The sequence below is a fragment of the Trachypithecus francoisi genome, unplaced genomic scaffold (genome assembly GCF_009764315.1).
Source record: "Trachypithecus francoisi isolate TF-2019V2 unplaced genomic scaffold, Tfra_2.0 Lachesis_group5, whole genome shotgun sequence".
Taxonomy (NCBI): domain Eukaryota; kingdom Metazoa; phylum Chordata; class Mammalia; order Primates; family Cercopithecidae; genus Trachypithecus; species Trachypithecus francoisi.
The window spans coordinates 146,380,919-146,395,432 of NW_022681470.1; the positions used below are offsets into that span (position 1 = coordinate 146,380,919).

The 14,514-nt window shown below is 55.5% G+C and overlaps 1 protein-coding gene across 7 annotated transcripts in view; it reads right to left on the minus strand.

Moving 5' to 3' along the window:
* Positions 1–14,514, minus strand: part of NFIC (nuclear factor I C) — a 110,842-nt gene that overhangs the window by 21,026 nt on the left and 75,302 nt on the right. For all 7 annotated transcript variants that reach the window (XM_033199572.1, XM_033199570.1, XM_033199571.1 and 4 more), the window contains exons 4-6: positions 12,665–12,739; positions 11,859–11,982; positions 11,062–11,186 (exon numbers count right to left, since the gene is read on the minus strand). In XM_033199572.1, coding sequence (XP_033055463.1) covers positions 11,062–11,186; positions 11,859–11,982; positions 12,665–12,739 — 324 coding nt within the window. The remainder of the gene's footprint in view (positions 1–11,061; positions 11,187–11,858; positions 11,983–12,664; positions 12,740–14,514) is intronic.

Consider the following 14,514-nt stretch of genomic DNA (forward strand, 5'->3'; position numbering starts at 1 on the left):
CGGAGGCCCTGGGCATGGAGGCGGAGCCATCCAGAGAGGCCCCACTGCTCACTGGGATGCCAGGAAGTCTGTGACGAAGCTGGGCCCCAGCAGCCAGGCCCGGGCTTTTCCAGGGCAGGAGGATGTGGCAGGAATGAGAGTGGCCTGGAGGCAGGGAGGCCGGGCTGGTCCTGTTGGCACTTACGTGTGGGTGTGTATGCCTGTGCACGTGTGTGTGCATGTGAATACATGTGTGTGCATGTATGTGTGTAATGCCTGCATGCATGTGCACAGATGCGTGCATGCGTGCATGTCTGTGTACGTGTGTATACGCATGTGAGCGTTTGTGCATGTGTGCATGCCTGCATATGCACGTTCATGTCTGTGTATGTGTGCATGCCTGTGTGTGCACATATGTGTTTGCATGTGTGCATGTCTGCGCATGTCTATGCATGTGAATGCACACACGCGTGTGCATGTGTGCATGTGAATACATGCACACACGTGTATACCTGCACCTGCATGTTCACGTCTATGTATGTGTGCACGCACGCACACACATGTACACGTGTGCAAGCATGCGTGCATACACGTGTGTGCATGCCTTGCACAGATGTGTGCATATATGGATGAGCATGCACATGTGTGCAAGCGTGTGTGTATGAGTGTGTGTAGGGGCTGGCAGCTCCCTGCAGGCGCAGGGCCATGGCGGGAATGAGGTTAGGGTTGTCAGACGCTCACTTAGGAGGATTTCCTAGAACAGCTTGTCCTGGATGGAAATAGTCTGGCTCAGACTCCACCCCCCGCCGCCACATCCCTGCAGACACCGCTAGAGCTTCCTGAGATGGGGCCAGCGGGAGCCAGGGCAGGGCAGGAAGGAGGGGGGAGCCCAGCCCAGGCACTGCGAGAAAGAATAACCCAGCATGCTCCCGGCAGGCTCTGCAGACACTGACTCTGCACCCTGCTTCCAAGCATCCTCCGTCTGTTCAGCAGGCATGCCTGGGACCCCGGTGGGACCTCCCTGTTCAGCCAGCGGGCCTGTGCGTCTCCCACCCATCTCAGTGGCCATTTTTCCTCTCAGGGAACACATCCGTATGCCCCTCCCCGCATCCTGCATGCCCCGTCTGAGCATATTGACTGTAGGGAGCACGCAGGCCCACGGGCTCCTCCATCAGAGTTTCTTCATGTCTGTTTAACACACACGCCCATCTGACCTCCTCTCTGTATTTAACGAAAGGCCCTCATCACCCCTGTCGGGGCAGCCATCTGTTTGCTCAACAAACAAGCCCATCTCCCACTGAAATGCCTGCTCCCCAAGGGAGCCAAGGTACACTCTTGCTGGGCCTCTAGGGTCTGGGGTCAGGAGGGGGCCCTACACAGGGCGAATGGAGTGGACAGAGGCACCGAGGCAGGTCATGAATCTGCTGAGGACAGCGGTGACCACTGGGCGTTGACAGTGCACCAAGGCCTCCTCTAGGCTCTGTGGACATTTGGGACCAGATCGTTCTCTGGGGTGGGGCCACCCTGGGCACTGCAGGGTGCTGAGCGGTGTCCCTGGCCTCCCAGGTGTCCCTGGACCCACACTCCATGCTAGGACCACCCTGCAGTCGTGACAACCACAAATGTCCTCAGATGTCACCCAGTGTCCTCTGGGGGCAGGATCACCCCTAGGTAAACCCCCCGGCTTAGAGGATTCCATGGATCCTCAAGAGACTCTGCGTCCCATGATCCTCAGCCCTGCTGAGGTCACAGGAGGCTGAACATATTGAAATCCACACCGTGAGTGGGAGGGAGAGAGGAGGTGAGTCCCAGGAGCTGGGGGTCCCCTGGTTTACACCGTCTGCCCCACTGAGAGTTTATTCTGGTGTGAGCGGGGGCAGATTTTTTTTTTTTTTTTTAAGACAGGGTCTTGCTCTGTTGCCCAGGCTGGAGTGCAGTGGGGCAACCATAGCTCACTGCAGCTTTGATCTCCTGGGCTCAAGAGATCCTCCCAACCTCAGCCTCTCCAGTAGCTGGGACCACAGGCACACACCACCACGTGCAGCTCATTTGGTATTTTTTTGTAGAGACAGGGTTTCCCTGTGTTCTCAAACTCCTGGGCTCAAGTGATCCTCCAGCCTTGGCTTCCCAAAGTGCTAGGATTACAGGCATGAGCCACCGCGCCCAGCCTCAGTTTTTTTTCCACATTAATTAACACAGGTTTCTCAGCCTCAGCACTATAGACATTGGGGCTGGCTCGTTCTCTGGGGAGGGGCTGTCCTGGGCACTGCAGGGTGCTGAGCAGTGTCCCTGGCCTCCACCCACTCCACGTCAAGAGCACCCCCAGTTGTGACAACCACAGATGTCTCTAGACACCGGCCAGTGTCCCTGGGGGTGAGGCAGCACTGCCCTGGGTGAGGACCTTTTGTGAAGGCACTAGCCTCCTCTCATAATGTGGTCCTCACAGCTGCCCTGCGCAGAGCTTACAGGAGCTGCACCCATTTCACAGATGTGGAGGCTGAGGCCTGATGGGAGAAGTCACTCACCTAAAGCAATAGAACCAAGCGCGGGTGGAGGTGGAGTTGGAACCCAACTCTGTCCCTCCCCAGGCCACGCTCCAAAAGGGATGGGCAGGCCGGGCTCGGTGGCTCACACCTGTCATCCCAGCACCGTGGGAGGCCGAGGCGGGAGGATCACTTGAGGTCAGAAGTTCGAGACCAGCCTGGCCAACATGGTGAAACTCCATCTCCACTGAAAATACACAAATTAGCTGGGCGTGGTGGTGGGTGCCTGTAGTCCCAGTCCCAGCTATTTGCAAGGCTGAGGCAGCAGAATCGCTTGAATCTGGAAGGCAGAGGTTGCAGTGAGCCGAGATCATGCCACTGCACTCCGGCCTGGGCAACACAGCGAGATTCTGACTCAAAAAAAAAAAAAAGGGATGGGGGAAGCCTGGGGTGACAGAGGAGAGGCATGGATGGGGGCTGCCTGCCCTGCCCTGTGTAGTAACTGCCTGTGGATGGGGCCTGTGTCGCCTTCAAGTGGGGGCTACACCAGCAGCAAAAACAAAGCACCGGGGGGCTGCTCGAAGATGCCTTCCCTCCACCCCACGCAGCCGGGTAAGCAGGGAGGCCTCAGGGGGAGGCGGCCAGGAGAAAGGGCACTCCTGGCCCAGGCCCCAAGCGGGCAAAGCCTAGAGGCTGGAATGTGGGGCCTGGAGGCGTGCTGTGGGAGTCTTGCCTGGCATGGAGCTGGCAGGATCCACCCCAGGCCTTTGTGAGCCTCAGGGTGGGGGCCTGGCTGAGCACTGCCCGGAGAAAAGGCCCCAACGCTGCCAGAGGAAGGGAGAACTACTCTAATCAGCTTAACCCCCTTAATGAGCGGCTAATTGGGGACTGTCTAGACAGGAAGCTGGAAAGGCCGGGGAGGAGGAGGAGGAGGGGGAGGAAGCACAGGAGGAGGAGGAACATCCCAGGGTGGTGGCCAGGGGCCAAGGGCACCTTCGGGAGAGACCCTGCCTGCCTGGGTTCCTGTTTTGTGTCCTCCCTCTGCAGAAGCTCCCGGCTTGGGACAACCTCGCAGGCTGCAGCAATAAGCCTGAACCTTCCATGCCCCCGGCCTCTCTGGCTCTTCCCTTGGGCCCCCTGGCCCTTGCCTCAGTCCAGCAACGAGGTTACAGCTGGGAACCTCAGGAACTCCACTCCAGCCCGGGGCCAGGCCTGTTCTGAGGCACCCTCCTTGGGACTTCAGAGGCTGCAGAATGTTTATCGATGCAGGCCACAGCGATGGGTAGAGGCCCAGGAAGCACTGGGCATAAGCTCAGGGCTCTCTGCCCCTTTCTTGCTGTGGGACCTTTGGGCCTCAGTTTCCCCACTTGTCAACTGATGGCCGGGGCAGCCCTGATCTCAGTGTTGCCGAGGAGGGAAAATAACCCATCTGAGGACATCGCAGATGTCCCATAAAACAAAGAGAGCAAGGTGCCCTTAGTGGGGGCGCTGGGAACGGCCATGTGGTTCTGTGTCCCTGTGCACCTGCTTGCTGCTGGGGTGACCTGGAGCGGGTGACGTCCCCTCTCTGAGCCTCGGGGTTTCCCTCTGCAAAATGAGGAGCCTGCCAGTCACCTCCGCAGGGCTGTCTGGGACTAAAATGTTGGGAAGGGACATAGAGCCAGCTGGGTGTGGTGGCTCACACCTGCCATCCCAGCACTTTGGGAAGCAGAGGCAGGAGGATTGCTTGAGCCCAGGAGTGTAAGACTAGCCTGGGCAACACAGGGAACCCTGCCTCTACAAAAAAAATGCAAAAAATAGCCAGGTGCGTTGGTGAGTGCCTGTAGTCCCAGCTACTTGGGAGGCTTGGAAGGAGGATGGCTTGAGCCCAGCGGGCGGTGATTGCACCACTGCACTCCATCCTGAGCGACACAGCAAGTCGCTATTTGGGAAAAAAAAAAAAAAAAAAAAGGCCGGGCGCAGTGGCTCACGCCTGTAATCCCAGCACTTTGGGAGACGAGACCCAGGCGGGTGGATCACCTGAGGTCAGGAGTTCCAGACCAGCCTGGCCAACATGGTGAAAACCCGCCTCTGCTAAAAATACAAAAATTAGGCCAGGCGCGGTGGCTCAAGCCTGTAATCCCAGCACTTTGGGAGGCCGAGACGGGCGGATCACGAAGTCAGGAGATGGAGACCATCCTGGCTAACACAGTGAAACCCCGTCTCTACTAAAAAATACAAAAAAACTAGCCGGGCGAGGTGGCGGGCGCCTGTAGTCCCAGCTACTCGGGAGGCTGAGGCAGGAGAATGGCGTGAACTCGGGAGGCGGAGCTTGCCGTGAGCTGAGATCCGGCCACGGCACTCCAGCCTGGGCGACAGAGCGAGACTCCGTCTCAGAAAAAAAAAAAAAAAAGTACAAAAATTAGCCAGTTGTGGTGGCAGGCGCCTGTAATCCCAGCTACCGGGGAGGCTGAGGCAGGAGAATCGCTTGAACCTGGGAGGCGGAGGTTGCAGTGAGTCAAGACTGTGCCACTGCACTCCAGCCTGGGCGACAGGGAGAGACCCTGTCTCAAAAAAAAAAATGAAAAGAAAAGAAAAAAAAAAAAAGTGGCCCAGACCAGGGGTCACGCACCTTCTCCCTGCTCCGTTTAGGCCCTTTGCATATGCCACGGGCCATCTATAGGAGAGATTCTGCCCTCAAAAGACGTTTGGCCAGGTCTGGGGACATTTACGGTTGTCACCACTGGGGGGTGCTCCTGACACGGAGAGGGTGGAGGCCATGAACCCTGCACAGCACCCAACAAGTGCCCAAGACGGCCCCGCCCCAGAGGATGATCTGGCCCCAAACATCCACAGTGCAACTCCGGAAACCACGATCCTCCCTTCTGGGAATGCCCTCCCATCATTTTCCCTGCGGATAAATCCACTTAAATCATCCCCGGTGTAGCTCAGCCACGAATTAATAATAAACCCAGCTCTCACACCCCAAGTGCGTGCTTTACGTCCAGCCCTGGGCCACGGGTGTTAAAATTCTTCCAGTGTTTGGCCGGGCGCAGTGATTCATGCCTGTAATCCCAGCACTTTGGGAGGCTGAGGCGGACGGATCACAAGGTCAGGAGATCGAGACCATCCTGGCTAACATGGTGAAACCCCTTCTCTACTAAAAATACAAAAAATTAGCCGGGCGTGGTGGTGGGCACCTGTAGTCCCAGCTACTTGGGAGGCTGAGGCAGGAGAATGGCGTAAACCCAAGAGGCAGAGGTTGTGGTGAGCCAAGATCACACCACTGCACTCCAGCCTGGGCGACAGAGTGAGACTCTGTCTCAAAAAAAAAAAAAAAAAAAAAAATTCTTCCAGTGTTTTCTCTTCACTGGGATATCGAGCCAGAGTTTTCTGAGATGGAGTGCAGTGGTGCGATCTCGGCTCACTGCACCCTCTGCCTCCCAGGTTCAAGCAATTCTCCTGCCTCAGCCTCCCGAGTAGCTGGGATTATAGGAGGCCAGTACACAGGAGGGCTTTACACTGAGGATGAAACCCTCAAGAGGGAGTGAGTTTGCCATCCCCTGAGGTAATCAAGCGGAAGCTGCAGGAGCACAGACCTCCTCTGACATTCCCTGCTAGCTCTCTGATTCCTGATCACACAGCAGAAGCTGGTGGAGGCTTCCTCTCTGTCCTCTCCTATTGCTACCTCGTCTTTCCCCAGTGGAAGGGGTTGCCGGCGAACAGCCGGGCAGAAAAGTCCGACGGAGCTCCAGAGACTCCAACTTTAATTTCCTCTCTCTTGAAATGTTTTCTTTTTGAGTTTTCTCAGTTGAAAGCTAGATTCTTTATTTTCCACCTTTCTCCTCTCCTAATAAATAGACTTAAAGCTATGAGTTTTCCTCTCAGGGATGCTTTGGCTCATCACAGAGGTGGTCTTTCACTTTAATTGGTGTGCAGTTTACATTCCAACAGCCTCATCAATTCCAGAGTTAATGAGAAGTGATAGCTGGGCGTGGTGTGTCTCACGCCTGTAATCCCAGCACCTTGCGAGGCTGAGACGGGCAGATCACTTGAGGTCGGCGGATCACTTGAGGTCAGGAGTTCAAGATCAGCCTGGCCAACGTAGTGAAACTCCATCTCTACTAAAAATACAAAAATTAGCTGGTTGTGGTCGTGCGCGCCTGTAGTCCCAGCTACTCGGGAGGCTGAGTCAGAAGAATCACTTGAATCCAGGAGGTGGAGCCAAGATCGCACCATTGCACTCCAGCCTGGGTGACAAGAGTGATATTCTATCTCAACAACAACAACAAAAAAACCAGAAGTGAATTTTTTTTTTTTTTTTTTTTTTTTTTTTTTTTTTTTGAGGCAGAGTCTCGCTCTGTCGCCCAGACTGGAGTGCAGTGGCGCAATCTCGGCTCACTGCAAGCTCCGCCTCCCGGGTTCACGCCATTCTCCTGCCTCAGCCTCCCGAGTAGCTGGGACTACAGGCGCCCGCCACCTCGCCCGGCTAGTTTTTTGTATTTTTAGTAGAGACGGGGTTTCACCATGTTAGCCAGGATGGTCTCGATCTCCTGACCTCGTGATCCGCCCGTCTCGGCCTCCCAAAGTGCTGGGATTACAGGCTTGAGCCACCGCGCCCGGCCTTTTTTTTTTTTGAGACATAGTCTCGCTCTGTTGCCCAGGCTGGCGTGCACTGGTGTGATCTCTCAAAACAAGCAAGACTCCGTCTCAAAACAAAAACAACAAACAAACAAACAAAAGAACCTCATAAATACTGAGGCAGGTCCCCTCAGAGATGGAGACCCTCTAGGGATGTTCCTGCTCTGGGAGCCCACACTGTGGGAAGGAGGGGCCTTTGCACCTGAAATGTCACAACCAGATGCGTCTGAGAGCACCAGAAAGAGACAGGAATGTTATAAAGACGTGGACAACAACGACCTCCCGTTTCCTGGGTATGTTGCATGGGCCAGAAGGTTGCTTCACACATGTCCTACCCCTTCCTCCTCCTGTAGTTCCTAAAGAACAATTACTCACATCACCCCCATTGTGGAGATGAAGAAACTGAGGCTTAGAGAAGTTAAATGATGTGCCCCAGGTTACATAGCACACAGAGCCAGATACGGGCAGGGCTGGGATGTGAACCCAGGTCTCTCCAATGCCTGAGTCTGACCTCTTAGTCCTAATGTTATAGTGCTTCTAAAAATCCTACAGGTGGCCAGGTGCAGTGGCTCACGCCTGTCATCCCAGCACTTTGGGGAGGCCGAGGTGGGTGGATCACCTGAGGTCAGGAGTTTGAGACCAGCCTGGCCAACATGGTGAAACACTGTCTCTACTAAAAATATAAAGATTAGCCGGGCATGGTGGTGCATGCCCGTAATCCCAGCGACTTGGGAGGCTGAGGCAGAAAAATTGCTTGAACCCAGGAGGCAGAGATTGCAGTGAGCTGAGATCTCGCCACTGCACTCCAGCCTGGGTGACAGAGCAAGACTCCATCTCAAAAAAAAAAAAAAAGAAGGGCCCAGCATGGTGACTCATACCTGGAATCCCAGCACTTTGGGAGGAAGAGGCAGGAGGATCACTTGAACTCAGGAGTTCAAGACCAGCTTAGGCAACACAGTGAGACCTCATCTCTACCAAAAAATTTAAAAAAACTAACGGGGCATGGTGGTATACACCTGTAGTCCCAGATAGTTGGGAAGCTGAGGCAGGAGGATCACATGAGCCTGGGAGGTCGAGGCTCCAGTGAGCTGTGACTGACTGTACCACTGCACTCCAGCCTGAGTGACAGAGGAAGACCCTGTCTCAAAAATGAAAATAAAGTAGGCCCCATGGGTACAGGGAGGAGAGAGAGGAAGAAGGGAGACAAAACAAATCTGGTTGGATGCAATGGCTCATGCCTATAATCCCAGAACTTCAGGAGGCTGGGGCGGGAGAACCACCTGAGCCCAGGAGTTTGAGACCAGCCTGGGCAACAGAGTGAGACTCCATCTCTTAAAAAAAAAAAAAAGAAAGAAAGAAAAAAATTAGCCAGGCATGGTGACATTTACCTGTAGTCCCAGCTACTCAGGAGACGGAGGTGGGAGGATCGCTTAAGCCTGGGAAGTTGAGGCTGCAGTGAGCCATGATCGTGCTACCACACTCCAGCCTGGCTAGAGTGAGACTGTCTCAAAAATAAAGTCACAAATTTCCACATTTATCAGGTGCCTATGTGTTATGTGCCAGGCCTGTTTTGTGGACATGAGCTGCATTAATTCACTTAATTCCCATGACAACCCCAGGCAAGCCGTACTGCAGGTATTAACACACCCATTTTACAGATGAGGAAACCCAGTCCCTAAGTGGACAGGGCGAGGGAGGCTCAGAAACCTGCAGTCACTAGGAAGCTGCAAGGGCTGAGCTACAGACCCCCGTAGGTGGACTACGGACCCCACGCATGTATCCACTGGGCTGCCTCCGGGGCCCTTGAGGAGAAGGTACTGCACAGAGCAATGCTTGCAAAATTTAGGGGCACAAAGTCGGCTGAGAATCTGAGGATGGATGCCAGGGACACTCTCTTCAGCGTAACACAAGTCCACAGGCCATTTTGCACAGTTTCCTGAAAGTCACAGGTGCCGGCTGGCCAGAGAGCAGGACCTTAGACTGAAAGCGATTCTTTAGATGAGAACTGCAGTGGAGATGGGGACCCCAAATAAGAGAAATCTTTAGAGAAAGCGCTTGGGGAGACAGGAAATACACACAATCCCAAGGAGCTGGTGTTCAATGGCAGAAAGACCCTGTGAAGCTGCTGACCCTAAAGAACAGGAACCCTATAAGAACGACACCCCAGGCCGGGCACGGTGCCTCATGCCTGGAATCCCAGCACTCTGGGAGGCCTAGGTGGGCGGATCACCTGAGGTCAGGAGTTCAAGACCAGCCTGGCCCACCGGGTGAAACCCCGTCTCTACTAAAAATACAAAAATTAGCCGGGTGTGATGGCACACGCGCCTGTAATCCCTGCTACTCAGGAGGAGGCTGAGGCAGGAGAATCCCTTGAACCTGGGAAGCAGAGATTGCAGTGAGCCGAGGTTGTGCCACCGCACTCCAGTCTGGGCAACAGACTGAGACTCTGTCTCAAAAAAAAAAAAAAAAAAAAAAGAGGAGGCTGGGAGCGGTGGCTCATGCCTGTAATCCCGGCACTCTGGAGGCCGAGGCGGGTGAATTACCTGAGGTCGGGAGTTCGAGAACAGCCTGACCAACATGGAGAAACCCCATCTCCACTAAAAATACAAAAAATTAGCCGGGCGTGGTGGTGCGTGCCTGTAATCCCAGTTACTTGGGAGGCTGAGGTAGGAAAATCGCTTGAACCTGGGAGGCAGAGGTTGCAGTGAGCGGAGATCGCACCACTGCACTCCAGCCTGGGTAACAGGAGCGAAACAAGAAAGAAAAGAAAGAAAAAAAGAAAGAGAGAGAGAGAGAGAGAAAAGGAAGGAAGGGAAAGAAAGAAAAAGAAAGAGAAAGAAAGAGAGAGAGGGAGGAAAAGAAAGAAGGAAGGAAGGAAGGAAGGAAGGAAGGAAGAAGGAAGGAAGGAAGGAAGGAAGGAAGGAAGGAGGAAGGAAGGAAGGAAAAGAAAAAGAACAGAAAAGAAAAGAAAAAAGAAAAGAAAGGGGCCGGGCGCGGTGGCTCAAGCCTGTAATCCCAGCACTTTGGGAGGCCGAGACGGGTAGATCACGAGGTCAGTAGATCGAGACCATCCTGGTTAACACGGTGAAACCCCGTCTCTACTAAAAAATACAAAATACTAGCCGGGCGAGGTGGCGGGCGCCTGTAGTCCCAGCTACTCGGGAGGCAGAGGCAGGAGAATGGCGTAAACCCGGGAGGCGGAGCTGGCAGTGAGCTGAGATCCGGCCACTGCACTCCAGCCTGGGTGACAGAGCGAGACTCCGTCTCAAAAAAAAAAAAAAAAAAAGAAAGAAAGAAAGAAAAGAAAGAAAAGAAAGAAAGAAAGAAAGAGAGAAAGAAAGAAAGACACTCCAGAGAGGACCCTTCTGAAGACAGAAAAGCAAGAGGATAAAATCTTCCTGGAAAAGGATGCCATGGGAATGGAGACCCTACAGAAAAGAGACAAGTCTCCTACAGAACCACACGGAGAAAGATCCCATGGAGATGCGAACCTGGTTTAAAAAAAAAAAAAAAAAAAGGAACTTCAAAAAAAAAGGAACTTCAAGAAGGACCCCAATGAGAAGGGATCCAGCATCTCAGGATCTTCTAGCGGGGAAGAGGACAAACAGGGTCCCTGCAGACGAGGGATTCTATGACAGATCCCAGGAGGAGATGCCCTGTTGATCAGAGTAACTACTAGTCCATCCTGTAGCTCGGGGACCCCATAGAGATGTGGCTTTCACGGATGGAGGGCAGGAAAATCAGACAGGGGACAGTCTCTGCCCTCCCCAGCTTCAGCAGAACCAGAGATCCGAGAACGCGAGCCCGGACCGCACTTCCAGCCACGCGCAGCTCGACGCGACTACCATTCCCAGGAGGCCCCGCGGCTCCAGGCTGGCTTCCTGCCCCGCGGCGCCCGCGCAGTGGCTGCCGGAAGACGTAGTTCCCACCGCGGTAACCCCGACCGGAAGGCCGGCTCCGCCCCCGCCACCAGCCCTACCTCCTTCCATGTCCTCCGTCCAGTTGCGGCTGCTACTCGTGGGCGAGCTGGGCGAAGTGTAGTAATCGCCGCCGGGGCTCGTGTCCACGTCTTCCTCCATCGAGCCGGATTTGTGCCGCTTGCTCCTTATGGGCGAGGGAGGGGGAGAGGCTGGTTACCAGGGAGACGCGGGGCGGGGGGCGCGGCCGCGGGCTTTGCTACTTCCGGTCCTTAAGTGGGCAGGGCGAGGGAGGTAGTCCCGCGAGACATCGCGGGAGCCGCGGGCGTTCAGCCCGTTCCCAATGAACGCCTGTTCCAACCCGTCCATTGCTTGGGTGGGACACCCAGGCCAGAGGCAGGGAGGGTCTCAGCAGAGGTCGGACACCAAGCTAGCATGGTGGAGACCAAAACCCAGGCAGCCTGGCTAATCCCCTGACCACCTGTAGTTCTCAGAACTGCCTGTTAGGGGTATGATCCCATTTTATGGATGGGGAAACTGAGGCACAATGTGACCCGCTCGAGGTCACACAGCATATCTCAGCAAGAACCTGTGTCTGCATTCTCTTGGGGTGGGGGGGTCCTAAGGGCTGGCTGAGCCAGCAGGAATTGAAGCTGGGGGAGCCCACGGTGGGCTGTCAGGGCTAGAGGAAGAGGCACGTGGGGCTGGCTGGGTTTTGAAGGATGAATAGGAGTTTCTCAGGCCAGGTGAATTGTGAAAAGAGGTATTCCAGGGAGAGGAATGAGTCAGCTCAGACCAGAGGGGATGGGCTGATGAATGGGGTTGTGAAATGCCCAGAGGTGGGGACCTGGGTACTTACCCACTGGAGGAGGTGCTGGGCAGCGTTCTTCTCAGGCCAGTGCTGGCTGGGTTCAGGTCGTATGCCAGGTGCCCCTGCAGCTCCCCCAGGGAGAAGTTGGGTCCTGTTCCGGTCACCACGGGTGCTGCAGAGGGTGAGAGAGGAGAGTGAGGCAGGAAGCAGTGCCCTGTGCTGCGGTTTGCTTTAGAGGCAGGGCAAGCCATTGGGTGCAGTCCAAAGGGGGACCCCCTTCCCATAATGGCCCAGTTCCTAGGGTGGCTGAAACCAGTTTTATTCTATGGATCAGAGGACCAAGGTCATTGGGAGAGGCCAAGAGCACACGGTGAGGCAGAGGCATAGCCGGAGCTCAAGGCCAGGCTCTGTGGATCTGGACAGGGAGTGTCAGTCAGGGCTAAAGGAGGACAGCGCCCAGGACTTGCTGGGGTGGGATTCAGACAGTGTGGGATGGAATGCGCTGGGTCCCCAGCAGGTCAGCAGGGAAAGCAAGGGGACAGGAGGAGTGGGGGGGTCCTCTGGGGTCTCCTGGGACAGGACAGTGGAGGCCCCAGGGAGGAGGAGGGATGCTGGGGCAGAAGGTTCCTTAGTTACCATCCAGCATTTGGATTCTGTTTCCTGGGGAGGTGGGAGGGAGCCCTGACCTTGGGCTCTGGGAAGGGCCTGGCCCCCTCCCTCTCTAGGAACCTTGGCTTGGTAACACAGTGGGTGTCTGGAAAGGACAAGGAGTAGGGTGAGGGGGTGGGCTCCATCCTCCCCACGGCCCCCCTCCCCTCTCCAGGACCCAGCTCTGGGCTGACGGGAACACTCACTGCGGGACACTTGGATAAGCTCAGTGACGCTGAACACGCCAGAGGTGACAAAGCTCTCCTGGAAGTCGGTCGTGTCTGGAACAGGAAGACAGTGGGGTCAGTGGGCTGAGCCAGGCCTATTTCCCTTCTCCACACTCCAGGGCTGCCTGGACTCCTGGGGCTGGCCCGAGCCTGGGTGTTCACCCTGTCTATCTCCTGCAGTGGGGGAATGACAGCTCCAGTCCGATGGGGAAGGCCCCATGGGGGGGCCCTTGTCCCGCGTGGGCCTTCACACAGCCTTCATCCGGGACCCCCACGCTGTGGAACACTGCCTTCAAGTGGACAGCAGGCCGGGCGTGGTGGCTCACGCCTGGAATCCCAGCACCGTGGGAGGCCGAGGCAGGAGGATCGCTTGAGCTCAGGAGTTCAAGACCAGCCTGGGGAACACAGTGAGACCCCATCTCTACAAAAAGTGTTAAAATTGGCCGGGCACGGTGGCTCAAGCCTGTAATCCCAGCACTTTGGGAGGCCGAGACGGGTGGATCATGAGGTCAGGAGATCAAGGCCATCCTGGCTAACACGGTGAAACCCCGTCTCTACTAAAAAATACAAAAAACTAGCCGGGCGAGATGGCGGCACCTGTAGTCCCAGCTACTGGGGAGGCTGAGGCAGGAGAATGGCGTGAACCCGGGAGGCGGAGCTTGCAGTGAGCTGAGATCCGGCCACTGCACTCCAGCCTGGGCGACAGAGTGAGACTCCGTCTCAAAAAAAAAAAAAAAAAAATGAGTGGAGGCCGGTATGGTGGCTCATGCCTATAATCCCAGCACTTTGGGAGGCTGAGGCAGGCGGATCACGAGGTCAGGAGATCGAGACCACAGTGAAACCCTGTCTCTATTAAAAATACAAAAAATTAGCTGGGCGAGGTGGCGGGCGCCTATAGTCCCAGCTACTCGGGAGGCTGAGGCAGGAGAATGGCGTAAACCCGGGAGGCGGAGCTTGCAGTGAGCTGAGATCCGGCCACTGCACTCCAAAATGAGTGGAGAGCGGAGACCTGGGCTCCCGTCGGCTCCGTCACCCACCTCGGTGTATGATCTGGGGCAGGTCGCTTTCCCTCTCTCAGCCTCCATGTTTTCCTAATCGCAGAAGTGGAAACCATCGATCCCACCGTTGGGGTTGTCCTGAGGTCTGCATCCAACTGCCTGGGAGGGGCGACTGGCTTGCTTTGCACACGGTCACCCTCCGAGATACTCTGGCTTCTTGTTGTTCTCCCCTCCAGACTGGGAGGTCTGTGTGGGCAGGGATTTCTGTGCCCCAACCCTGCAGTGTCCTTCATACCTAGACCAGAGCTTGGCACCCAGCAATGGGTCAGTTAAAATGCGGAGCCGAATGGGGGTCCACAAGCCACAGTTAAACTCCCCACCCCGTGTCCCCAGCACCGCTCCTACCTAATGTCAAAAGAAGGGAGATCGTCCTCTCTTAACTGGAGTGGTTTGGACCCATTTCACAGATTTGGAAATCAAAGTTGTCCCCAAGAGGTCGGGAGCCTTGGCCAACCTCAGATAGCTTGGGGACAGCCCTGTCCTGCCTTCGGACGCCCTTGTAGGAGGGATTCATGGACTCAACAGGTGTTTACTAAGCATCCACAGTGTCTGGTTCTGAGCGGGGCCCCGACACAGCAGGAGATAATACAGGCGGAAGCAGCCGCCTCCGTGAGACTCAAAGTCCAGGGTGAGCGACAGACAGCAGCCAAGATGAATAGGTCAGCAGAAGTCCACGAGTGTTCCTAGCAGCACTCTTCACAGCTCAAACTGGAAAGCCACCCAAATACCCCTTCAAAAGATGAAGAGAGAAACTCAGTGTGGTCTATCCAC